The 26598-nt window shown below is 42.0% G+C and overlaps 1 protein-coding gene across 1 annotated transcript in view; it reads right to left on the reverse strand.

The window, feature by feature from the left end:
• Window positions 1-1830: 1830 nt before the first annotated feature.
• The window catches only part of gnsb (glucosamine (N-acetyl)-6-sulfatase (Sanfilippo disease IIID), b), a 42328-nt gene continuing 17560 nt past the window's right edge, over window positions 1831-26598 (reverse strand). The window contains exons 6-14 of the mRNA XM_078565540.1: window positions 25812-25979; window positions 25124-25206; window positions 10657-10775; window positions 9198-9301; window positions 7507-7605; window positions 5587-5697; window positions 4631-4738; window positions 4255-4415; window positions 1831-3007 (exon numbers count right to left, since the gene is read on the reverse strand). Coding sequence (XP_078421666.1) covers window positions 2995-3007; window positions 4255-4415; window positions 4631-4738; window positions 5587-5697; window positions 7507-7605; window positions 9198-9301; window positions 10657-10775; window positions 25124-25206; window positions 25812-25979 — 966 coding nt within the window. The 3' untranslated portion in view covers window positions 1831-2994. The remainder of the gene's footprint in view (window positions 3008-4254; window positions 4416-4630; window positions 4739-5586; window positions 5698-7506; window positions 7606-9197; window positions 9302-10656; window positions 10776-25123; window positions 25207-25811; window positions 25980-26598) is intronic.

Consider the following 26598-nt stretch of genomic DNA (forward strand, 5'->3'; position numbering starts at 1 on the left):
TTTCTAGAACACCTTTAACAAAGGAAAACTCCTCACCGTGTTACAAGGACCTTAAGTGCGCAAAAACTAACACTGTGCCAAATAAGGATATTTTTTGGAAGGGTGACTAGAAGCTTGGCTGAAGAGGTAGGTTTTAAGGAGGGTCTTGAAGGAGGCAAGAATGGTTTCAAGGAGGGAATTTTAGAGCTATGGGCCTAGACAGTTGAAGGCATGCCTGGCAATGGAGTAATTGAGGAATTTGGGGATGCACAATAAATAAGTTGGTTGAACATGCTTGGATGTTATAGAGCTGGAGCAGGTTATGATTTTAGGAACTTAATCATCAGGATGAGAATTTTAGATTTGAAGCATTGATGGATTAGGAGCTAATGTCAGTCAGTGAGAACATTCTGTTCTTTCTTTTTCTGTTGATACAGTTGCCAGATGGCCTCATTATGAATGCTTGTTGAGTTCCAACAATGACTAATCTACTTAGCTCAGTAGGCAACATTTATACAGCTTGCAGTGGAGATCTATGTTTGACTGACATCTCCAATACCTTATAAGAAGTCACTTTCATTTAATGTGTTGTGTGTGTTTATTTATGCAAGATTGAGAGTTGTGAAATGGAGAATAGTTTGACACTGATGTTGTAAATAACTTTGATTGAATGACACTTTGAAAAACCTCCATTTACAACCCCTTAAATATCTTCAAAACCTCTGCTTATGTTGTCAGTTTCAGGCTCATTTCAAAGACTTGCCAGTTCTGTACATATAGATAGTGGGAGAGTGAGTATGGAGGATGCAGACATGGAAGGGACACGGAAGAGGTGGGAGAGATATGGGGTTATGAGAGATACAAAGGGCATGGGGGTTATGAGAGATACAAAGGGCATGGGAATTATGGGGACACCTGAGATTTGAGGTGCCATGGGAGATATTGGGGAATGGGGATATGGAGCATGAAAAATTATTTTTAAAAAAATACACAGCATGTTATGATGATCTTGAATGTGCTCCCTAAAAAGGGTGGCAGAGGCAGATTCAATGTTAAGTTTTGGGAAAGGAATTTGGATACATATTTGAGCAGAAAAAATTGCACACTATGGAGAAAAAAAACAGTACGATCTAGCTCTGAAAGACCCAGCACTTGCACGATAGGCTGATTGGCCTTCTTCATTGTTGTATGATCCCCAAATCAGTTTCCTCAGTCGAGAAGAGACCGCACCATGAATAGGCATACTGAACTACGAGTTGGAGGAAGTATGTTTAAATCACTGTCTCACACTCGAGGACCTTTCAGAGACCTGGATAATAGTGTTTAAAGGACAGGTGTCCAGCTCAGGGTGCTTGCATGGGAAGGAGTTGAGGTGGTAAGATTGATTGAAGACTGAACTAGGGTGCCATGGGAGGAACTGTATCTTTTCCAAGCTGACAGGGATGAGGCAGGTGTGTTTGCGATTGGGTCAAAGACCAGTGGGATGCCTGTTTCACCATGAAGCGAAATGAAGGAACTCAACTCGACACATTGCAAGTACGAAATTTGAAGTATCTGGCTTGGTACTGTGTTCAGAGCAACCCTTTAGTGTGTTTTTTGTCTTTACAAAAAAAAAGAGAAATAAGCTTTGCACTTGACTATTTGTGGTGTTCAGTAGAAGAGCAGTTATCTCTTTTATCCAGATCAGTAACATGTCCAATGAGGTCTACAACGAGCATTAAGTATTAACTTTTGAAATTGTCTTGGGCCTACCCTAAGCTATTGTAGGTGTTTACTATGTAAAAGCAGGAACAGAGTGCTCGAGTAGAAAATAGCAGCAAAATACAACAGCAAGTCTGAACAAACACTCACTTATTACCAATAATGATTTTTATTTCAGAACTCACTTGTGCATTTTACTTTCTCATCACTTTCTCCTACATTTAGAGAAACAGCTTAATAATACAAAAAAAATACTATTAGCGGACAAATTCAACAAGCTTCCAAAACCAGGATACAAACCCCAGATCCCAGAGAAGAGATAATTATGCAACTTTGATTCTCTTTCAAGGATTTATCTTTGCAAATCCAGCAGAAAAGGTGGTTTATTTTCAGACAATTACTCCAAGAGGAGCTTCCCTTCATCAGGTTTAATGCAGGAATTCTCCAAAATAATTCCAGCTTGTAGAAATATTCCAAGATGGCACTGAATAATGATGATTTATGAGGTGGCTTAATACAAAACATTACAGCAGAGTCTGACATACTAACTTTCACATAAGTAGCCCTTTTCATCAATAACATTCATTATAGAAAGCTAGCAGAAAACATGGAGATGGCTCAGTTACTTCCAATTTCGTAGCAGAGTGCAGGTTTGTTTAAATCAATCAATCATAGCCCTTAAATCCAACTGGTCATTTACAAAAATCTTGCAAAGAAGTCACCAAGCGCCAACTGGATTTGGTTGATTTTATAAATTTGAGTCCCATAATGAGAGTTCTGATCTGATGAAAAACAATTCAAGCTCTGCTCTCTGCTAGGAGTTTACTCTTCAATCAGTAGGGGAAGAAACTTCAAAACAAGAACACAACCAAGTGGTGGATAGGATGGCAAGATCTCTCATCTTAAATGACCAACAGAAATATAAGGTCTCCAGTTGCCAGCTAAAAACTTTTAGCAGGTATTTGTACTGATCTATTTCCAAACATGTGCCGACCATTAAAAAGTGTAAAGTCACATTGAAGTAATCATTCAAAAAAATATGGTGCTGGCTTTTCCCAAAAAGGCAGCAGGACATCTCACATTGGGAAAGGAGCAGAGTTCCTTGTTTGAAGTGTTCAACAATAAAAAACTGATACTGTTCGAATTCATTTTCTTTCTGATTTGAGTTATTGCACACTTGGCTTGTTTGTGGGCCCAAATCTCTGAGTTTACAATAATTCACAGTAAGTGTTTCTTCTCTTTCAAAGGCTGGTACATTTTGTTACTCAAGGTGAAGTGTCAGAAAGGGAGGACCTCTTCCATTTATTCCTTCATCTAGGAATCAAATCTGTAATACAGCATAATCACACAGTTAGAAGGAGACTTAATATACTCTTTCCTACCCCCATCCCCACGCAAGAGACTGCTCTACAGACCCATAATCCAATATAGTTTAAATGAGAATGAGTTATAATCAGAGGCTGATGTTTGTTAGTTGCTATACAGGCCACTTTGAAATAGGTTTGTTTACATTTAATGGCCAAACACCAGGTACTAAACGTTAATGGGAGATCAGCTGAATTGTCTTAATTCCTCTGTGTGGTACGAAGTTATGCAGCTCTGAAGAGTCATATGGACACAAAACGCTCACAGTTTCTCTCTATACAGATATTGCCAGAACTGCTGAGTTTTTCCAACATTTTCTCTTCATTTCAGATTTCCAGCATCTGCATTATTTTGCTTTTAACTAAATTATACAGTCCAGTGTCCATTCTGAAACTTCATTAATCCTGTTAATGCCAAAGACAGAGACACATGAGAAATTATCTCCATGCCAGACATGGGTTGGATGAAGCTAAAACATCAATTCTTGCCCTGATCATTGCGCAGTTTATGTGGGCATCCTCTGGATAGGATTAGTCTTAGCTGTGCATTCAAATTGTGCTCTCTGCTTAGGCTCACACAAGAATGCTGCAAATATAGGCAAGGGGCTTGAGGGTGACTGATGCCTTGGATACCATATTCCAACAAACAGTGTGCCTTCATGGGAGGAAGGGAATATTAAAAAAGGCGACACGTAATTACACTTAAATTTCAGGAAATGATAAAATAGAACAAAAAAAAAACTTGGATTTACACAGCACCTTTCACAACCATAGTTCATCCCAAAGCTTCCTACAGCCAATAAGTACTTCTGAAGTACTGTGTTATGTAAGAAAATGGCAGCCAGTTTGGACACAGGAAGCTCCTGCAAACAGCGATGTACTAACGACCAATGTGTTTTTTGTGATGTCAGTTGAGACACAAATATTGGTCAGCACACACAGTAATTTCCCTGCTGTTCTTCAAATCAAAGCCGTGGAATATTTTATGTTCACCTGAGGGCAGATGGGTCTCAGTTTAATGTCCGAACGTAAAGATGGCAACTCAGTACTGTACTGGAATGTCACTTGAGATTTTAGACTCAGAGCAGAGTGTGCTACCAACCGAGTCAAGTCTGGTGGCAGGGAAAAATGGAGAAATTCAACAAAGAATGAGCAAAATTCAGAGTGCAAAAATGTACCTTCATCACAACCTTTGCATGCCAATACTTACCCATTTTCCTCTACCTCGATTGTACGGCAGTCATTGCCAGAACAAGATTCCAGCTTTATCAGCCGCTGGTTCATCTTCACAAGTAGCGAGGGGTCCACAATTTTGGCAATATTGATCAGTTGGTGCGGGTCAGAGGTCAAGTTATAGACTTCCACAAAAGACTGAAAACAAAGAACACAGAATAACTAACGTAAATCATTCAGACCAAGTTAATGTTGTGAAATTGGAATCTCTTTCAAGTGGCATGTACATCAACCAAGGGAAAATCATTGACCAAGTAACATTATTCATATGGAATCCCATTGCGTGCAGAAAGCACACCTGCATAGATAGGCAGGAAAAAGACTCTCAAGCATGTGACAGAGACAGCACCTACCTCACTGTCAGCAAATTCACAGTACTGGAGATTGGTTTTAGATAATGTCCTCACACAGGCGTAAGTATTGTTAAAAGCATCTTCACACACACAGTCAGGAAAACATTCCTAAGGAAAGGAGAAAGAGAGAACATTAAAAAAGGAAACATAACACTTTGAATTTCAAAGAATTTTCCAGCTTAGCTTCACAAGTATGGCCTATTAAATCAACGTTACTTTTATTATATAAATTTTAGAAACAAATTTCCAACCACAGGTAAAACTAGAACCTCTGATGTCACCTACTCCCTCTCTTCTGTGCAAGTTGCTGACTCTTGCCCAGATAGATTTTGAGGCACCCCAATCACCTTCCAACACCTGAGTTCAGTGAACATTCATTAATGATTTGAATACCACAGTCAAGGACACTACTATCCTCATGAACAACCTTTGCAGCAGTCACTGAATAGCGAGGAGAAACAGCAAGCCTGTTTAATTCATCCTGCTTCCTCCTTTCTTTACTTTAGGAGTATGTGGCTGTCAGACACCAATTAAATAATTACATTTATAAAAGCACTTGATTGTATTGTCATCACCCAAACTATTCTTAAACCAATAAAAGGCAATCAAACCTGGATTTTTTTTTTAATCCTGCATGGCTTTATCCAAATGAAACCTTGACCCATTGTGCCACCAGGAAAGTCACTGCTTATGCTTTTGTCAACATTAGTTTACCTGCATAAACACTGCTCTGTGAGCAGTGAGTAAGGTTTCACAATGCCGATTCGATGAATGAAGCAGTTGAAAGTAAACCTTCACGAGTGAGAATCTTTCCATGGTAACAGCAACACAGGAGGCTCTCCAAATGAGTAATGTAATGTGTTTTGTAAAAATCAGATTCTGCCTCTGAAGCACCTCAGGATATTTGTGATGTTGAAGGCCTATATAAGTGCAAGTAATTGTTGTAGAATACTTACAGTCACGCCAGGTCCTACATTGGGGCATGCAGGGTCTGTCTTGTCAGCACCTTCGCCAGTATACTCTACCAGGAAATCATTCCGCCAACGGGTTTTATTCAGTGAAGAATCCTGGAATAAATGAAAGGAAGTGTGAAAGGAAATCTAATAACAAAGAGGACTCAAACTACTGTCCTTTCTTCAGAGTGATTTTTGACAAGTACAGTGCAGAATGAAATTTGCAGATACTCTTGGGGTTCTTTATTGTTAAAAGATCTTCTAACCATTTGCACCGCTAGTCAAGTGACCAGAGAGGAATCAGTGGTTAAAGTATAATCTTGAAGTGATAGATCATGAACAATTATAATTTTTGTTCAAAGCACAGGGACTACTTCTTGGTTGTGTTCTGTATAAACTCCTTGCACAGAAAATATCAGTATCTGGCAGGGCAGCAAGTCATTAATTTAAAAGGAGTGGGCTTTTTGTTTATTTGATAGTGTTCCTACCTCCATGTGTGTCAGGGTTCAAAACCTGCTCCAAATTATCATGCTGAGCAGAGACCAGAGCTCCAATGCAGAGGTCTGGATTGGCATCCAGTGGGGATACTTGGATTGGTAAGTGGCTGTTTCCCCTCACCCTTGCCATCATACAGGCTCTGGGATCCCATAAAATCCTATCATATGGGACTAATTATCTATCATAAAGATGATTATGGCCAAGGAAGAAGCATTCATGTTGCAGCTTGTCAGCATTAACTTGAGGATCTTTTCACTACTTCACACTTTTCACCAAGTACACAGAAACCATTACCTTACATTTAAAGATGTAAAAAAAAAGGCAAGAGATTGGTTATCGGTGCTTTGAAGGTTGGTGGTGTGATTATTAATGCAGATACCATGAATTTGATCTTATTCTCTCCCAAAGTGCCACACAAATCCTGTCACAAAGCATTAGTTTTCTAAATAAAGCTTCCAAAACCAGTGTTACAGGTCCATCACACGCAAAACTATTCTTAAGTAGGAGGATGTACAATTAGTGGGCAGGTTGTCAGCTGTCCTTGGAGGATGACATTGGGTCATCAGTTTCTGTCATGGGTCTTCATGTGACTCAACAGGCTGATTCTCAACCCACAGCATCTTTAAAGACCTCAATCATGGGTGTAGCTATCATGATAAATCTGGCATTTATTGCCCATGAGGGTGGTGGCAAACCCTTTTTGAACTGCTTAAGCCCATGTGGCAAAGGTGCTTCAACTCTTGGCAGTGAGTTCCAACAATTTGACCCAGTGAGGATTTACAAGTTCTCTCATGTACCTGCTGGCCTTGTCCTCCTGGGTGGTATGGGTAAGAGGTTTGCAGCTGGTGTTGAAAAATACTTCTTCAGTTGTTGCAGTACATGGTAAATACTGCAGCTACATCGAAGTGGTGGTGGAAGGAGTGAAAATTTGAGGTGATGGATGAGGTGCCAATCAAGCCGCCTAGATAATGCTGACCTGCACTCACCCAGGCAATTATTTCCTCACACACCTGACTGGTGCCTTGCAAGCGATTGAACTAACTCACTGCAGAATCCCCAGCTCTGATCTGCTCTTGTGGCCAGAGTATTTATAGGGATGGTGCAGTTAAGATTGTGATCATAGGTGATATTAATCATGGAGATTCAATTATGGTCATGGCACAGAATGTCAAGGAGAGATAGTTAGACTTTTTTGATGCAGATGATCATTGAACCTGTTCATGACATTTGCCACTCATCAGCCCAAGCCTCCACGTGGTCCAGGTCTCGTTCCAAGTCGGCACAGCCTGCTTCTTGATCGGAGGAGTTACAACAGCTTTTGCATTGCTGCTTTTCACTCTCATTGAGATAGCACAAGTCGGACAAGCAGAGTTTAACCATATCATGTCTAAAGAGACAATGAGAGATAAAGCATATTGTACTCACCATTAGGGAAAGGAAAGAGCTGCCATCCATGCTTTTCAATACATCATATCCAGCAATATTCAAGAAGGTGGGGGCCAGGTCTATATTCAGTATGGGTTCCTGTACAAATCAGGAAAAAAATGAATTCAGCTTTCCTCCTAGCTATAGTACAAAGGCAAGCACTGTTCTGTATGTATGTACCATTTAGTTTCTGAAAACGTGCTGACCCCTCCCCAACCGTAGTTATCCAACACCAAAGGGCTGGGAGTTCGGGAGACTCCGAGGAGGCATGAAAATAGCAGCTGGGACCCGAGTGTGAGATTCCCAACCCCGTTCCTGGAGTTTGATTTATCAGTGCCATTTAAGGGTGCCGCAAGCCTGCACTCCTGACCTGGCCTGCTCCAATACGAGGATTGGCATGTCCTAGTCCTCTGCAACTTTCATGGAAGTGGGCCAACTTTTAAAAGGGCTCGTGGTTCATGGCACCTCAGAGGTGTCATGAGCCATAGTCTGGTGAGAGAACCTTCTGAAAGACAAGTTCAAGCAAAGTTCAAAAAGTCTCACCCATGCCAAGCTATGCCCTACCAATCCCCCATACCAAATGATGGCACTTACATGTGCTCATTCACCCCCTAAACACTCTGTATAGAACCCATCAACCCTATACTGATGATAGGATAAGTTCAGAAAGATTTTTAAAAAATCATTCATCCATAAAAATTGCTTTTACTACAGCCAATAGAAGCGTCAAGCATCCAGACCCTTTAAATTATCAATAACAGAAACTGCAAGCACTTGAAACCGCTTCATTTTGTGTAAATGAACCATGCAAGTTTGAGAGGAGAGATCAGAGAGGTAGAGCTTTCCATCAAGCAATGTTTACCCTGGGGCATAGCTGATTTAGCATTGTAATGGTTGTCTGGACTCTCAGCAAAGAATACATTGAGGTTTGGATGAGAGCCCAGGCATCCATTAGTGCACTCAAACAGCTGGTGCTATGGGGAAGGGGTGTGGGGGGCATGAGGTGGCTGGATAGGGCATGGGAGGTGTGTGTGTGTTGTGCGTGTGTATTGGGTGGGGCAGGGGCTATAGGGCTTTACTGCTTTTAGTATAACTGGGACAAAGTCTCTAAGCACTGAGGCAGGCCTTTTAAACAGCCCACCTTGGCACCTTTCAGGCGCTGTAGTTGCCCCAATGCTCTGCAGTGTGGGAGGGGGCCAGCAGGCCCAACTACTGTTAGCACTCAACCCCTCTGGAATAAAAATGCCATCCTTAGCAGCACTTCCTACCAATGCGGCCACACCAAGCTGTGAAATTTCCTGACTCTCGCTACCTGCCTCAAAGATTTCCAGCCTTGATCATCTGGTCACTTATTTCATTACTGGTTGCGGGATCTTGCTCAATCTACAAATGAATTTCCCCAAATTATAAAAGTTCCCACATTTCAAAACGACTTCATTAGCTGGGATTGCCCGAGTCATGAAGGTGCTACATAAATGCAAGCTCTCTTTATTAAAAAGATGTTTCCTTCTAGCATCCATTTGCAAAGATTGTTATTGTCTAATACCTGGGTTTGTAGATGGGTCACATGCCTTGCCTCAGTTCACGTGTCAGCTGCATTGCTGGGAATGAACACATACCTTAAAATGGTCTTGGATTCCCATCTAGGCCCACATTGTGATATGCGACAGCCACTGAATTTTAAAGATTACCTTAATGGTCTGTTTGGCTTTGATGCCTGGTCCACGGACTAGCAATGGTACTCGAATATCAAACTCATAAAGCTGCCGCTTGTCAATGGGGAGAGAGAACTGCCCTGCAAACAGATGAAGTTACGATCAATAGCAGCTGTTGGGTACTCCTCCGGGGATCTGTTTTGTGGCCTCAAATATTCACTCTACTTATCAATAACTTACATCAATGAGACACAGAGCCACATTTTCCAAATTTACTGATGCCAAAAAGAGGTAGCATTCCAAGGAGTATAAATGTAAGCGGAAAATTAGAGATATTAGTTGATTCAATGAATGGGCAAAATTGTGGTAAATATGAGATCATCCATTTTGAACCCAGAATTGATAGAACAGGCTATTTTTTTTAAATGGTGAAATGCTACAAGCGCTGGAGGTCCAAAGAGCCCCAAATATATAAATCATTAACATGTCATAATTGGATACAGGAAGTACTTTAAAAAGGCCGTCTGGAATGCTGGCCTTTACATCTAAAGGAATAAAATACAAGGGGTTAAAAATCATCCTACAGCTACACAATGTGCTGGTTATACTACACTCAGAGTACTGTGAGCAGCTCTGAGCATCATACATTAGGAAAAATATACTGGCCTAGGGAATGCAGAATAACACCAGTACTCCAAAGGTTAAATTAAAAGAGATGATACAAACCGGAGTTGTATTTTCTGCTATTTCGAAGATAAACGGGTGATTTAATCCAAGTTAAGATATTAAGTTTAGTGGGCAGTGATTAACTATTTCACTTGGTTAAATCTAGGAATAGGTTACATACTAGGCTTTCCAGAGCTGATGTTTAAAACATTCTCCTACAAATGGCAGTTGATGCTGGAATAATTGTTAATTTGATATCAGAAATTGATATATCTCTGTTAACCAATTGGTATGAAGGAGCATGGGGAAAAGGGCAGGTACATGGGGTTATGCAGATCAGCCATGTTAACACTGAATGGCAGAACAAGCTCGAGAGGCTAAATGGCTTACTTCTGTTGATATGCCACTTACTTAAGCAGTTAAAAGGCCAAGAGGCTACCAGTCCACAATGATTATGAATAATAGCCTCTTCCACTGATGTACGAAACACCCCATGGACCTGGTCCATAATTTAGAACAAAGTTTCTTATTCTCCTTTTGCAAATCATCATTCAGAGTCAAATCTTATTCAGGGGGGCAGATTGAGTAACTGTGACAAGTTTGGAGCCTTAAGCAACGTTAGCACAGCACATGCCTGCTCCAATTTCATGTGAAACATCGGAATCACATTCTACATCAAAAAGGAGCTTGAGTTCTTTGCTGTCATTGCAAGACCAGTGACAGATGGATAAAGCAAGAGTTTGAGGAGTCATATTATAGCCTTAGATTCACTCAAAAAATAAAATGGAACTGTTTATGTAATGCTGCAAAAGCTTTACTCTAAACACACCTGTGTGATAGCCATGGTCAGACGTATAGAAGACGTATGTGTTGTTCAGCTCCTTCACTTCCTCCAGTTTATTGATCACCTTCTCCACCAGATCATCCACAGAGAGCAAAGTCTGCCACCTGCAGGGAACAGAAGAAAATGCCATAGCTTACATTCAACTGCAAGATGGAGACCATCTGATCCATTGACCCAAGATGGATTTCTGGATGGGAAAACTGGAAGTAAGGGTTTCCCCAGATATTCTGCAGAAATAAACCCCAAGCCCTGAAAATATGATCAACACGTTGGCTGCCTAGTAAGGTGGGGAAGCAGAAGGAGTCGCTATCAGATAAGTTGGAAATCATGGGTGAGGAGGGTGGGGGTGGTGTGGTTGAAAGATGAGTAAAAAAAAAATCACATGGGTGGGGGAACAGCTATGAGGTTAGCTCGTTGGGCCTGGAGGAAAGACTCTTGCTCCTCCTGCCCATAAAGAGTGCTGCAAGTAGACTTCTTACAGATCTAGCCCTTGTCTAATTATTTTACATGCCGGGTTCCCGAGCCTGAGCAAAATCAGCCTCTCTAGGTTAAAAATAAAAATTCTGTTAAAATGGAGGCTCACAGCCTCCAAAATATTTCTTCTCCTCCCCCGAATTACCTCTGTTAAAACTGGAGTTTTTGAGTAGAAAACTTTTTTAAAATCTCTTTTGGGGGTTAAAATCCCCCTCCGTGTCTGTGCAGCTCGTGTTGTTCAAGAACAGTTCAAAGCTGATCTCGTTCTACTCTACTCGTAGCATAATATCTTCATTTGCGTTAAATACTTATTTGCTTCTGTCTTTAAAATAACATTCTCTGCTTCAAAAGCTCTCTGTAGAACATCAGCAATTCTGTAGAAATATGTTCAGGTTGCAAGTGAGTGATTGCACTATTTTGTATGGATCGATGAAACACAACTAGCCCAACATAAATTGAAGCGCAAGGCCCTTACAGAACACATCAGAACTAATCAGCACAACTTTAAATGTGTGGCTCAAGGATTGGTGTGGGAGAAGTGGGTTCTGATTTATGGGGCACTGACACCAGTACTGGGGAAGGAGAGAGCGGTTCCATTAGGATGGGCTTCATTTGAACCATGCTGGGACCAGTGTCCTGGCGAATCGTATAACTCGGGTTGTAGATAGGACTTTAAACTAATTAGTGGGGGGTGGGGTTCAATTGAAGTTTAAAGAAAATCAAAAAGAAGCAAAAGAGCAGAGGTGCAGGGTAGTGAAGAGGTGAACGATAATCAAAGTGTGACAGGAAGCGGCAGAAAATATAAGAGTGCAGCAGGAATTAGAACCAGAATGAGTAATAATAAAAAGTCAAAGCTCAAGGCTCTTTATCTGAATGCACGCAGCATTTGTAACAAGATAGATGAGTTGACGGCACAAATAGAAATAAATGAGTATAACTTGATAGCTATTACAGAGACGTGGTTGCAGGGTGGCCAAGACTGGGAACTCAATATTCAACGGTATTTGACGTTCCAAAAAAAAAAATATAGGCAAAAAGGAAAAGGAGGTGGGGTAGCTTGCTAACAAAGGAAGGTATCAGTGCAGTGGTGAGTAGTGATATAGGTGCAATAGATCATGATGTAGAATCAGTTTGGGTGGAAATAAGGAATGGCAAGAGGAAGAAGTCATGGGTGGAGTCATTGAAAGGCCCCTGAAGAATTGCCTTACTGTAGGACAAGGTATAAATCGGGAAATAATGGAGGCATTTAAGGCGGCTGCTACAATTGTCATGGGTAATTTTAATCTGCATATTGATTGGACAAATCAAATTGACAGGTGTAACATGGAAGACGAATTTGTAGAGTGCATCAGGAGTTGTTTCTCAGGCCAATACATTGCAGAACCTACACGGGAACAAGCTATTTTAGATCTAGTACTGTGTAATGAGATGGGATTAATAAGAGATATCATGGTTAAGGATCTTCTAGAGGGTAGCAGTCACAACATGGTAGAGTTTCAAATACAGTTTGAAAGCGAGCAACTGGGGTCTCAAACCAATGTCCTCAACTTAAATAAGGGCAATTACAGAGGTATGAAGACGGTTGTCTAAATGAGGCTGCGAAAATAGACCAAGGAGAAGGTCAGTGGATGAGCAGTAGCAGACAATGAAGCAGCTATTTCATAAAAGCTCAGTAAAAGTGTATCCCGGTCAAATTGATTATGAAAATAAATGGACAAGGAACATTAAAAAAAACAAACAGCAAGAGCTTCTACGAGTATATAAAAAGAAAGAGTGGCTAAAGTGAGTGTGGGACTCTTGGAGGATGTGACTAGAGAATTGTTAACAGGGAACAGGGAAATGGCAGATAATTTAAGCCAATATTTAACATTGGTCTTCACAGTGAAGGACACTATAAACATCCCAAAAGATATCAGATAAGCAAGGAGCTAATGGGAGGAAAGATCTTGTCTTTATCATGAGGGACAAAATATTTGACAAACTGATGGGACTAAATGCAGACTGTCGCCAGGACCTGATAACCTGCATCCAAGGAAGGAAATGACTGCAGAGATAGTGGGGGCATTGGTCAAAATATTGCAGAACTCACTGAATTCTAGGAGGGTCCCAGCGGATTGGAAAACTGTTAGTGTGACGCCCCTATTCAAGAAGGGACGGAGACAAAAAGCAGGAAACTATAGGCCAGTAAGCCTAACATCTGTCGTTGGGAAAATGCTAGAGTCCATTATTAAAGAAGAAATAGCAGGACATTTAGAAAAGCTTAATGCAATCAAACAGAGTCAACATGGTTTTGGGAAAGGGAAATCATGTTTGACAAATTTCACAGAATCAGAGTGCAGAAGAGGCCCTTCGGCCCATCGTGTCTGCACCGACACATGAGAAACACCTGACCTACCTACCTAATCCCATTTACCAGCACTTGGCCCATAGCCTTGAATGTTATGACGTGCTATTCCAAGTACTTTTTAAAGGATGTGAGGCAACCCGCCTCCACCACCCTCCCAGGCAGCGCATTCCAGACTGTCACCACCCTCTGGGTAACAAAGTTTTTCCTCACATCCACCCTAAACCTCCTGCCCCTTATCTTGAATTTATGTCCCCTCGTGTCTGGCCCTTCAACTAAGGGGAACAGCTGCTCCCTATCCATGCCCCTCAATCTTGTACACCTCGATCAGGTCGCCCCTCAGTTTTCTCTGCTCCAACGAAAACAACCCAAATCTATCCAATCTCTCTTCAAAACTTAAATGTTTCATCCCAATTTGCTAGGGTTCTTTCAGGAAATAACAAGCAGAGTTGATAAAGGGGAACCGGTAGGTGTAGCGCTTTTGGACTTCCAGAAGGCATTCGATAAGGTGCCAAATAAAACATCATTGCACAAGACAGGAGCACACCGTATTGGGGGTAATGCATTAACATGGAATGAGGATTGGTTAACGCACAGAAGAGTGTCGGGATCAATGGGTCTTTTTCAGGTTGGAAAGACATAACTAGGGGAGTGCCACAAGGATCAGTCGGAGGGCCTCAATTATTTATTATCTATATTAATGACTTGGAGGAAGGGTAGAGTGTAATGTATCCAGATTTGCTGACGATACAAAAAATAAGTGGAAGGGCATTTTGTGATGAGGACATAAGGAATCTGCAAGGGGATATAGATAGGTTCAGTGAGTGGGCAAAAACTTGGCAGTTGGAGTTTAATGTAGGGAAGTCTGAGGTCATGAACTTTGGTAGGAAGAATCAAAAGGCAGACTATTATTTAAATGGACAGAGACTCCACAAAGGTGCAGCATAGAGGGATCTGGGTGTACTTGTGCATGAAACACAAAGTTAGCATGCAGATGCAGCAAGTAATTAAGAAGGCAAATGGAATTTTGGCCTATATTGCTATGGGATTGGAGTTTAAAAATAGGCTAGGCTTTTTACAACTGTACAAGGTGTTGGTGAGGCCGCACCTGGAGTATTGTGTACAGTTTTGGTCCTTGTCTTTAAGAAAGGATATACTGGCATTGGAGGCAGTTCAAAAAGAGAATCACTAGGCTGATTTCTGGGATGAAGGGGTTGACTTATCAAGAACAGCTAAACAGATTAGGCCTTTATTCATTAGAGTTTAGAAGAATGAGGGGTGATCTTATAGAAACGTACAAGATTCTGAGGGGGCTTGACAGGGTAGATGTTGAGAAGATGGTTCCACTAGTCGGGGAATCTTGAACTAGGGGACATAGTTACAGAATAAGGGGATACTCATTTAAAACTAAGGTGCGAAATAATTTCTTCTCTCAGAGGGTAGTGAATGTCTGGAATTGTTTACCCCAGAGAGTTGTGGAGGCTAGATCACAAAGTATTTAAAGAGGAGGTAGATAGATTTTTGAAATAATCGGGGAGTTGAAGGCTGTGAGGAGCTGGCATGAAGGAGTTGAGGCCTGGGGCAGATCAGCCATATCTTATTGGATGGCGGGCAGGCTTGAGGGGACAAATGGCCTTATCCTGCTCCTATTTATGTTCTCATGTTCTAAGGTTAAAAAAAGGTTCTCCAACTCAACACATCAGTGATGTCACAAATCAAATCCTCGTCTACTTGACAACAATGACATGTCTGCTCTTCACGGGAGTGTCACAAAACCAACTTAAAAGCATTTTTCTTGACTTGCAAGTTTAATATACAATATAGGTGGGTTTGTTTTCTGCTTGAAATGTGCTTCATGAGAACACGTGCACATGCTATCCATGGTGCACTGACAAGTCAAATTTCTCACACAAGCCAACTGCAGTAGCAAAGCACTGCAGCAATGTCATAGAATTGTAGAGTGTGTCAATCATCTAGTTCATGGTTCATAGTAATATTTTAGAGGTAACTTTTACTTTGTGTTAAATACATGATAACTGAAAGCCTAATTAAGAAACTGACAAACAACCCTAACGTAAATGCAAATTGAACAAGTCCAAGTTAATTATAGCTCAAAGGGTTGAATGTGTTCTTATGAGGTCAGAGTTAAGAGGGTCAAAGCCCAGGGGGCCTTCATATAGCTGGGAGACTTCAGACACCAAGTCTGAGGAGAATCTCCCTGACTTCATTCCAAATTCAAATTTTTCATACAGACGTCAAGGTTTGGTTTCGAAACTAAAAGTTTAATTGACGTAAATATCAATTGGACATCTCAACTAACCCCTGTTACTCTAGGCATGAGTGATTCAGGGTGGAGCCCTGGGAAGTTGTCCATGGAAATTTTTCAGAAGAAGTTCTTTGGGGTTGGAGATACAAGCACCCAAGTCGGCAGGTGTCAGCCCCGAGTTCAGCAGGCACAGAGTCGTCCAGGATCTGAAAAATAGCCTTGGGTCTACATCTATCAGAAGTCAAAGGTTTTGCGAGGTGGAGGCAGTAAGCCACAGTGCAGTGTAGCTCACACTTGATCTGGGGTGTGCACAGATGCAAGATGCTTAAGGAATGGTGGAGGCTTGTTTAGCTGGAAGCCAGTGGAAAGACCCCAAGAAAATGCATACCTCTGAAGATAGCAGAAACATTGGGCTGAATCAGCAGTGCCTGCTGGCCTTGGGCACATTGTCTGCTCATGCCACCCAATATGGCGAGAAGACCAAAAATCAGTTGCATGACGTCTGGAAACCAGTTTGCAACTGTCCACTCAGCCCGCCAATGGCAGGCCACGTTTCCCACCATTGGACGCCGGGAATCTCACTGTAATACATCTGCATATCATTTTAAGCCCAGCCCACCGGAATTGCTCTCTCTCTCCTGCCCCCCACCCCCAAATAATCCTTCCACATTAGCATGATTGCACACTGATGTTTCACAATAGCATATAAAACGCGTGCACTTGGCAGGCTGCACTTTGAGGGGAACTCGGAAGGGAGTACACAGTAACGTTGTGCATCAACTGGGTCGCCTGTTGAACTTCAAGGTTCACACATGTTGGGGTGGGCGGCAGAGCTGCCCTGCGATTGAAGGTAACGCACAAGCCACAAGCATTGGGAGGGGGGGTGGTTTTGGGCAAGGGAAGCAGCCAAGCTCGAGAATATCTTGAACCAGTGACGTATTCTCTTGGCGCATAACTTTGGTTTTCACTTCAAAGTTTAAAAGTGACAAAACTGTCCAGTGAATTAGCACCAACCAATTCACCTGCAATAACTTTATATTTTTATCCAAAAAAGTGGGCTTTTTTCACAGAAGATTTATACTTTATGTTGGGAGATAAATATTTTTTCATTTTAAATTGAAATAGAAACATTGAGCATGGAACATATAATAGGAGAGCAAAGTACTGTAGATACTGAAAACGTGAAATCAGAGTCACAAACTTTATAGTGCTGAAGGAGACCATTGGGTCCATCAAGTCTGCATTGCCTGTCTGAAACAGCATTTAACCTAGTCCCACTCCCCTGCTTTAACCCTATAACCTTGCACATTCTTTTTTCAGATAGAAATACAATACAATTCCCTTTCGAATACCTCGATTGAACCTGCCTCCACCACCTTCTCAGGAAGTTTGTTCCAGACTCCCAACTACCCTGAGGGTGAAAAAATGTTTTCCTCATTGTTATGACCAATGCAGTTGGTAAAGCAGAGTCATTTAAAAATTCCCAGAGGGAAACTTTAAACAATTGTCATAACCTATAATCTTAAATGTTGTGTTTGAGATATGACTCCAAACTCAAGAATCAGACCACTAGTTCGATGTTTTACATGAACTAAATGAAGCATTTTATTAATTTACTTAGGCTAAAATATATACACTTGGCTATAAATTACTACTACCATAACTTTACAAATTCCCAAACTAATCTCCATCAAGGCAACAACAACCCATAGACTTAACCAAACACCAGGCAAAGCATTTTCACCGTATGATTTCAAAATGAGGTTCTTTTCACTGTAGAGCCAGTTGGAGGCTTGCAGCTGCCTTTTGATCTTACATTGCCTCTGCCTGCACACCCGAAAACTACTGAAGTTATACCTACCAGCTCCATTGAATGTTAATTCTCCTTGTAACAACCTCTTTGAACGTCACCTAGAAGCCCCTTTCATAACACCAATTTTATTCGTAATATAAACTTATTGCTTGGTAGCTGCTAGGAAGGCATCAATTTTCACCCCACTTCTTGAATGCTCTATTCGAAAAAATGCAAATGCACGCTATCTCTCTTACATATCAAAACTGGTACATATCAAAGCACCCAGACTAGCTGGCTTTAATCCAATTAAGACACACCCACAGACTAAACCTCTATTCTAAAAGAAAAATATTTTCCAAAACATTATAAACACTAATAGCTTCATGACATCCACCTCACTTTCACTCCTTTTGCCCATTATTTTGAATCTGCGCCCTCTAGTTCTCTATGCTCTCTCTAGTGGGAACCACTTTCACTATTTACCCTGTCCATACCTCTCAGGATCTTGAATACCTCTATCAAGTCTCCTTGCAGCCTTCTTTTCTTCAAGGAAAACAGTCCCAACTTCTCCAATCTATCCTCATAGCTACAATTCTTCATTCTGGGTATCATTCTCGTTAATCTCCTCTGTACTTTCTAATGCCTTCACACTTTTCCTCAAGTACAGCACCCAGAACTGGACACAGTGCTCCAGATGAGGCCTAACTAGTGTCTGATGCAAGTTCACTGTGACCTCCTTACTCGTGTACTCAATGCCCCTATTAATAAAGCCTAAGATACTATATGCTGTATTAACTGCCTCTCAACATGCCTTGCCATCTTCAATGGCTTATGTACAGATACAGGAAGGCCCCTCTGTTCCTTCACCTCCTTTATAGTTTCTCCTTTTATTTTATACTCTCTCAATATTCTTCCTGCCAAAATGAATCACCTCACTTCTCTGCATTGAACTTCATCTGCCACTTGTCTGCCCAATCCACCAACATGTATATGTCCTTTTGAAGTTCATGACTATCCTCAAATTGACGTTTCCAATTTTCATGTCATCTGCAAATTTTGAAATCATGTCCCAAATACCACAGTATAGGTCATTAATATATATCAGGAAGAGCAAGGTTCCCAACAATGACCCCTGGGGAACTCCACTACAAACCTCCTTCTGGTCTGACAACCAACCATTTATCACCGATGTAAGACCATAAGACATAGGAGCAGAAATTAGGCCATTCGGCCCACTGAGTCTGCTCCGCCATTCAATCATAGCTGATAAGTTTCTCAACCCTATTCTCCCGCCTTCTCCCTGTAACCTTTGATCTCCTTACCAATCAAGAACCTATCTATCTTGGTCTTAAATACACTCAATGACCTGGCCTCCACAGCCTTCTGTGGCAATGAATTCCATAGATTCACCACTCTCTGGCTAAAGAAGTTTCTCCTCATCTCTGTTCTAAAAGGTCTTCCCTTTAATCTGAGGCTGTGCCCTCGGGTCCTAGTCTCTCCTACTAATGGAAACATCTTCCCCACGTTCACTATCCAGGCCTTTCAGTATTTTGTAAGTTTCAATCAGATCCCCCCTCATCCTTCTAAACTCCATCGAGTATAGACCCAGAGTCCTCAAATGTTCCTCATACATTAAGCCTTTCATTCCTGGGATCATTCTCGTGAACCTCCTCTGGACCCTCTCCAGGGCCAGCATATCCTTCCTGAGATACGGGGCCCAAAATTGCTCACAATATTCTAAATGTGGTCTGACCAGAGCCTTATAAAGCCTCAGCAGCACATTCCTGCTTTTATATTCTAGTCCTCTCGAAATAAATGCCAACATTGCATTTGCCTTCCTAACTACCGACTCAACCTGCAAGTTAACCTTAAGAGAATCCTGGACTAGGACTCCCAAGTCCCTTTGCACTCCAGATTTCTGAATTCTCTCCCCATTTAGAAACTAGTCTATGCCTCTATTCTTCCTACCAAAGTGCATGACCTCACACTTCCCCACGTTGTATTCCATCTGCCACTTCTTTGCCCATTCTCCTAACCTGTCAAAATCCTTCTGCAGCCTCCCCACCTCCTCAATACTACCTGTCCCTCCACCTATCTTTGTATCATCTGCAAACTTAGCCAGAATGCCCTCAGTTCCTTCATCTAGATCATTAATGTATAAAGTGAAAAGCTGTGGTCCCAACACTGACCCTTGCAGAACTCCAATAGTCACCGGTCGCCATCCTGAGAAGGACCCCCTTATCCCCACTCTCTGCCTCCTGCCAGACAGCCAATCTTGTATCCATGCTAGTACCTTGCCTCTAACACCATGGGCTCTTATCTTACTGAGCAGCCTCCTGTGCGGCACCTTGTCAAAGGCCTTCTGGAAGTCCAAGTAGATAACATCCATTGGCTCTCCTTTGTCTAACCTGCTCGTTACCTCCTCAAAGAATTCTAACAGATTTGTCAGGCATGACCTCCTCTTGATGAAACCATACTGACTTTGCCCTATTTTACCATCTGGTCCAGGTGATTTATCCACCTTCAGACCTTTCAGTTTTCCTAGCACCTTCTCCTTGGTGATGGCCACCATACTCACCTCTGCCCCTTACTCTCTTGAACTTTGGGGATGTTATTCGTGTCTTCCTCCATGAAGACTGACGCAAAGTACCTATTCAGTTCCTCCGCCATTTCTTTGTTCCCCTTTATTACTTCTCCAGCGTCATTTCCAGTGGCCCAATGTCCACTTTTGCCTCTCTCTTACCCTTTATATATCTAAAAAAAACTCTTGCAATCTTCTTTTATATTACTGGCTAGTTTACCCTCATATTTAATCTTCTCCCTCCTTATTTCTTTTTTAGTTGTCCTCTGTTGGTCTTTGTAGGCTTCCCAATCCCCTGGTTTCCCACTGCTCTTCGCCGCATTGTATGCTTTCTCTTTAGCTTTTATGCTGTCCCTGACTTCCCTTGTCAGCCTTGGTTGCCTCGTCCTCCCTTTAGTATGCTTCTTCTTCCTAGGGATGAATTTTTGCTGTATCTCCCAAATTACTCCCAGAAACTCCTGCCATTGCTGTTCCACTGTCTTTCCTGCTAGGCTCATCTCCCAGTCAATTCTGGCTAGCTCCTCCCTCATGCCTCTGTAGTTACCTTTATTCAACTGTAATACTGTTACATCTGATTCCAGCTTTTTCCTCTCAAATTGCAGGGTAAATTCTATCATATTATGGTCACTTCCTCCTAAGGGTTTCTTCACCTTAAGCTCCCTTATCAAATCTGCCTCATTACACATCACTAAATCTAGAATTGCCTGTTCCCTAGTGGGCTCCACCACAAGCTGCTCCAAAAAGCCATCTCATAGACATTCCACAAATTCCTTTTCTTGGGATCCACTACTGATGTTTCCTGTCACTCAGCCAATTTCTTATCCAAGTGCCTACTTTCCCCTTTATTCCATGACCTCGAATTCTACTCAAGTCTATGTGTGGCACTCTATCCAATGCCTTTTGAAAAATCTATAAACACCACATCAACAGCATTGCCTTTATCAACCTTCTGTGTTAGCTCCTCAAGCTAGTTAGTTAAACACGATTTTCCCTTTATGAATCTGTGCTGGTTTCCATTAATTATCCTGCACTTGTCTAAGTGACAATTGTTTTTTCCGAGACTATAGTTTTCAGAAATTACTCTACTACTGAAATCAACTGACTGGTCTGTCATTGCCAGCCTTATCCTTGCACCCCTTTTTGAACAAGGGTGTAACATTCACAATTCCCAGTCCTCTGGCATCACCCATGTTTCAGGAAGACTGGGAGATTATCACTCGTGCCTCTGCAATTTCCACTCACTTACCTCAGTACCATTGGATGCATCTCATCTGGTCCTGGTATTTTAGCTAAAGATAAGTTACCTTAAGTAAAGATAGCCTTTCTAAAACTTCCTCCTTCTCAATTGTAAATTCTTCTTGTGTACCAGTTACCTCCTCTCTCACCTTGGATTGGGTAGCATCTTCTTCCTTTATAAAGACAGATGCAAAGTACTCATTTAATACCTCCGCTATTTCTCCTGCCTCCACATGCAAGTCACCTTTATCATCACTAATTGGCCGTACTCTTTCTTTTACCATCCTTTTATTATTTCTATGCCTATACAAGACCTTGGGATTCCCTTTTTGTTAGCTGCCAGTCTCTCTTCATGCTCTCCTTGCTTTAGTTTTTTCACTTACCCTCTGGTCCTTCTATATTCAGCCTGAGTCTCCACTGTATTTTCTACCTGGCGACTGTCTTATGCACACTTCTTCCTTTGCAGAAAATAAAATTTCAAATAAAAAATATAAAACAGAAAATGCTGGAAATACTCAGCAGGTTAGGTAGCATCTGTGGAGAGAGAAACAGAGTTAACACTTCAGGTGCATAATCTGCACCAGTTCTGATGAAGGATCACTGACCTCTGTTTGTTTCTGCACAGATGCCACCAGACAGGCTGAGCATTTTCAACACTTGCTGTTTCCATTGGAACAAAAACAACCCCAATTGCCAGCCCTCCAACAAAGACTCTCTGCGAGCCTCTCGTTCCCCTTCAGCAAGAAACCCAGCATCAGCTGCCTGAGATCTGGTTTGACACAACATTAAACATGAAAAGCAAAAAAAAGTCAAAGCAATAAATTGGTAATTTAAAAGTAATTAATAAAAATGACCATTAAGAACTGTCAAGCAACAGAACTAACCAATAAGATCATTTTTTGCCTTTTGCTTAAGAAGCAGAGCTAGAGAGAAACAGACTAGGCCTCAAGTGTTGGTCATCAGGGAAGGGGGAAGATGTTTGGGGCAGGGATAAGTACTGACCAACAATGGCCTTATATTCACTGGCCTCAGTGGAATTCCTATGAAGATGGGGGTCAGTAACAGGTTGTCTTTTAGCCTCTGTGGATAGTATTTTTAGGGAGGGAGGGAGAACAGGGTGTTTGTGTGCGCACGCGCAACAAACAGCCTCTGTGTCCCTTTGTGTGTCCAGCTCACTCCCAGTTTCAGAGTTCTGCTTACACACTGTCTCTCACATCCCCCTCACCTTGCCCTTCAGAGTTTTTAGTAACTGCAACTTTCCTTTTTATTCAATTAAATAGTTCCCTTGTCTCTTGGATACCGTTATACGGTTTTCTGAATTATGCAGCAAGCGGATTTCCTCTTGACCTGTTTACTGGGATTCCGAAAGGGGGAAGGAGGGGAACGCACTCTCATACTGAAGACGCCAACCCACCTCACCAATGCTGTCTCCCTCCATAAACCTTGCCTGCCCTGTCTTCTGAAAGTTGGAGATTTTCCAATCACCATGGCTGCTTTACCGCCTGTGTTAAATAGTGTACCTATATATTCTAAACTGAATCCGGGGATATGCAACTTTAAACTCATTCACATTAGAGGTCATGGAGTGGACTCTAGGACAGCTACAGCTCCAATTGCCCAAGTTAACCTGTTTAGTGTTCACCAGCAGCCTCATTACTCAGACATTGTGGCTCCGGGGCCAGCTGCTCTTCCAACAAATTTCACAGGACAACTGTGCGTGATCCAGGAACTGGCCAGGGATGGTGTTGGGGACTGAGGAGGTTGGAGGGTGGTGGGGAGGGGGCGTAGAGCATGCACACTGTCAGAGATGTGGGCAATGGGGTGGGAAGGTCTTTCTGGGTGCAAAGCTGGGGCATTAGGCACTTTGCCCTACCTTATGTAGTGGTCTGAAATGATGCTCCAACAGAACAGCCCTCAAAGGAGATACAACACAAGTTAACAGAGGAGGGGCTGAGGAAACTGGCCCTACTTGGTCAATGGTTGTTGTGTTTAGAGCAACAGTATACTGTCAGTCAACCAGGGTGCTAGACATGCTGGACTGGGCTGCTTTAGACATGAAGTATCTTGGCCCAGCAGCCCAGGTCCCCTGGAAGTATGGGCCCCAGTGATTAACGCAGTCTGCACCCTTCTCTGCTGAGCCCTGCCTACTGGACCCCTGATCAGACGACCAACCCGCACCACCCGCCCCCCCCACCACCTTACCGGTTTAGCTGCCACCCTACCTCGTCACACGCTCAGAATGTAATTTTATGCTAGCAGGGTTTTATGGTCCCACCAATGTCAATGGATTTCGGAACTGCTCCACCCCCACTGAGATGGAGCTGTAAAATTCCACCCTTAGTTCTCTCTAACTTCTCAAAATGTCTTCGGGAATTTAAGGTTACCAGAATACAGCAGGTCGTGCTATATAAAAAGGAGTGGGACTTGGCTTCTCCCAACACTCCTGCATTCCCAAGGAAAGACTCCTGAAGAGGTAGGTTCCACATTTCTTAGGAGGTCCAGTTGAGAAGTTTGATGCAAGCTAAGTGAATAGGAGCAGAGTGGCAATCGCCATCGGATTGTCACTCCTTGTAAGATTCGGCCTAATGTTTGTTTAGTACTGTCTGCTTTACTTGTTTCCCGAATAGTAAAATTCATGTTTTGAATCATGGAATCTAGTGGTGTAGTTTCTCTCAGTTAATCACTGGGTGTTCAAATTTCTCTTTAAACATTAATGGTCTCCAACAGGATTCTAACAAATGGTGCAGAACAGAAGGAGGCTACTCAGTCCATTGTGTCTTTCTGGCTCTTGCAAAGAGCTATTCAATTAGTCCCATTTCATGTTGCCATTTTCTTCTATGTAATTAGATTTAAACTCTGCTACAAACAACTTAAGTTCTGCATTACAACATAGTGTCCTCAAACCATTGAAATCTCAGGTTAAACTCAACCGTGATAGCAAGTCAACAGCACAATAACTGCATTAGTACAGATGCTCTGGGCCACCCTGGTCAATTATGTAAACAACTTACTCAAGTATTGTTGCATTCTTACATACAAGTCAAATTCATTATTGCCTTAATAATGAAATACAGGACCTACTTTCCTTACTTGTCATTTCATTTGGAGTTTGTACCCCACTGCACTGCTCACAATTCAGGAGTTGAGCAACAAATTTTTTGGGACAAAATACTTAAAACCACATTTTGACAAACTGTTTGGTCAAATTTGCTGCAAACTCTTTTTTTTTATTTGGCAAAGCTTAATGATCAACTCCGAAGCCATTCAAAAGAAGAAAAGTTTAATATAGAATTTCATCAGCAGCCAGGCTGTTGCAGCTTTAATAACGATTCACAACTTAAACATATAATGAAGCTAATGACGCAATAGAACATGCCACTTACAGTGGTAATCTCTCTTCAGCTGCAAGATCAGAAAAAACTGTCAACTGCTCACGTGAGTTGAAAGTGCCCCACACCCAGGCTTGAGTCAAAGACTTAATTTTGTTGATACTTGTTTATTATGGGGTCCTGAGCACCGCTGAGACATCCAGTAATCACCTCTCCCCGCTCTCCTGACCCCTCCCCACCCCCCACACTCTCCTGGCCGCTCCCCATTACCCCCCACCTTCCCAGAATGATCTGCAACCCCTAGAAATTATTTCCATCCCGTTTGTCTCGACAGAATTTAAACTTGAATCCTGAAGGAGAGAAAAAAAAAATACATCACCCAGTCTACAGCAGGCTTAGACTTTGAAAAGTGAGTACATCCTAGTACCTCCTTCTAAAAACATTGTCCAGGAATTCAATAGAAGTGTTCTTCATAGGCGTTTTTGGTTGTCGGAGCAGCCAGTGTTTGTCCTGTGGGAGAATAAAAATCATTGTAACTGCAACAGCTGCTGTCACATTTGCACCAGATTCTTGCTTCCAATTAACAGCCCAATCACGTGAATATGATTTTGGGTCCTAGGATTTACCTAGTGTATTTGCTAAACAAACACAAAGGGCCATTTATTTTAGAAATTGAGAGTTTCCTCTGCACAGACAATGCCCTGAGTCAGCTACACTTCTAGCACATGCAGAAGCTTTTTAAAATTAGATACTAAGTGCTGAAATGACACATACTGGTGTTGGAACCATCACCACTGTTGGCTGCTGACACCACCTAGTGGAGATTACTGCTACTTCTGATGCCAGCTGGTTTCACAAGCAAAATGAATTTAAAAGAAAAATAGTGAAACACAGATTATTAAGCATCTGACAGAAGTCAGGACAATGACGTAGGTTTATAGAGCTTCTCCCAGCAATTTGCTTCTAAAAAAATGACTGATGTTTAATTCTAATTGACTCTTTCAAAGCCCATCAAAATTTTGAAACCTCTTAATTCTTGCCTTAACTCTCTGCTCTAAAGATCTTGCAGCTGACTCACATGAAGCTTTATTTCATTGTGCATGGGCTCTACTGACCTTCCCGTGAACATTGAAACTTCCATGACGTGGGGCTTTGGTGACGTTATAAGACTTGCTGTACCGTGGAGCTACAGTCCAGGGAGAATGGCAGGCTGGAGTGGACAGCATCATGAAAAATGGAACCCTGTGCTTCCTGGACTGCAGAAACTCGATGGAGCGGTTCGCCTGGACACAAAGTAGACAGGTGGTTAGATAGTCAATTTCCACAAGCGGACCACTTTCTACTTCAGAAAACTGATGAGGGAAAACAGTCAATAGAAACCAAAAGTGCTGGAAACACTGAGGTCAGGCAGCATCACTGTGGAAAAATGGGAAGACAGGTTTAACCATGACTTTTCCTCTCAAACCTGAAGGGTTAATTCAACCTTGCTCTCAGCACATACAATGCCTAACCTGCTGCATCAGATTTCTAGCATCTGCAGTATTTTGCTATATTGAACTCTCCCTATAGGAGGAGCCTCCACTAATTATACCATTGCAAACCACATATTCTGGCCATACAGAGGCAAAGCCTTTGTGCTGTAAGCATTGTTAATATGCTTCAAGTATCAAAAGATGCATGCTAACAACTAATTATTTCACCCTAAAAAAAAAATCAATTTCAACATGTTCACTTGAAGCATTCATATCCAAGGCAGCACGATAAGGAACTGGCTAAAGATGGAAACCCACCTCTCAGTGCTCAAAAAATATTGGATACCCAGCTTGCAGTCAGCAACACTGACAGCCATCTTTCCTTTCTGGTGACCATTTGAGATTGACTAGTTCCCGTGGGTAGGATCCC

Source organism: Cetorhinus maximus, chromosome 20 (assembly GCF_964194155.1).
Source record: "Cetorhinus maximus chromosome 20, sCetMax3.hap1.1, whole genome shotgun sequence".
Taxonomy (NCBI): Eukaryota; Metazoa; Chordata; class Chondrichthyes; order Lamniformes; family Cetorhinidae; genus Cetorhinus; species Cetorhinus maximus.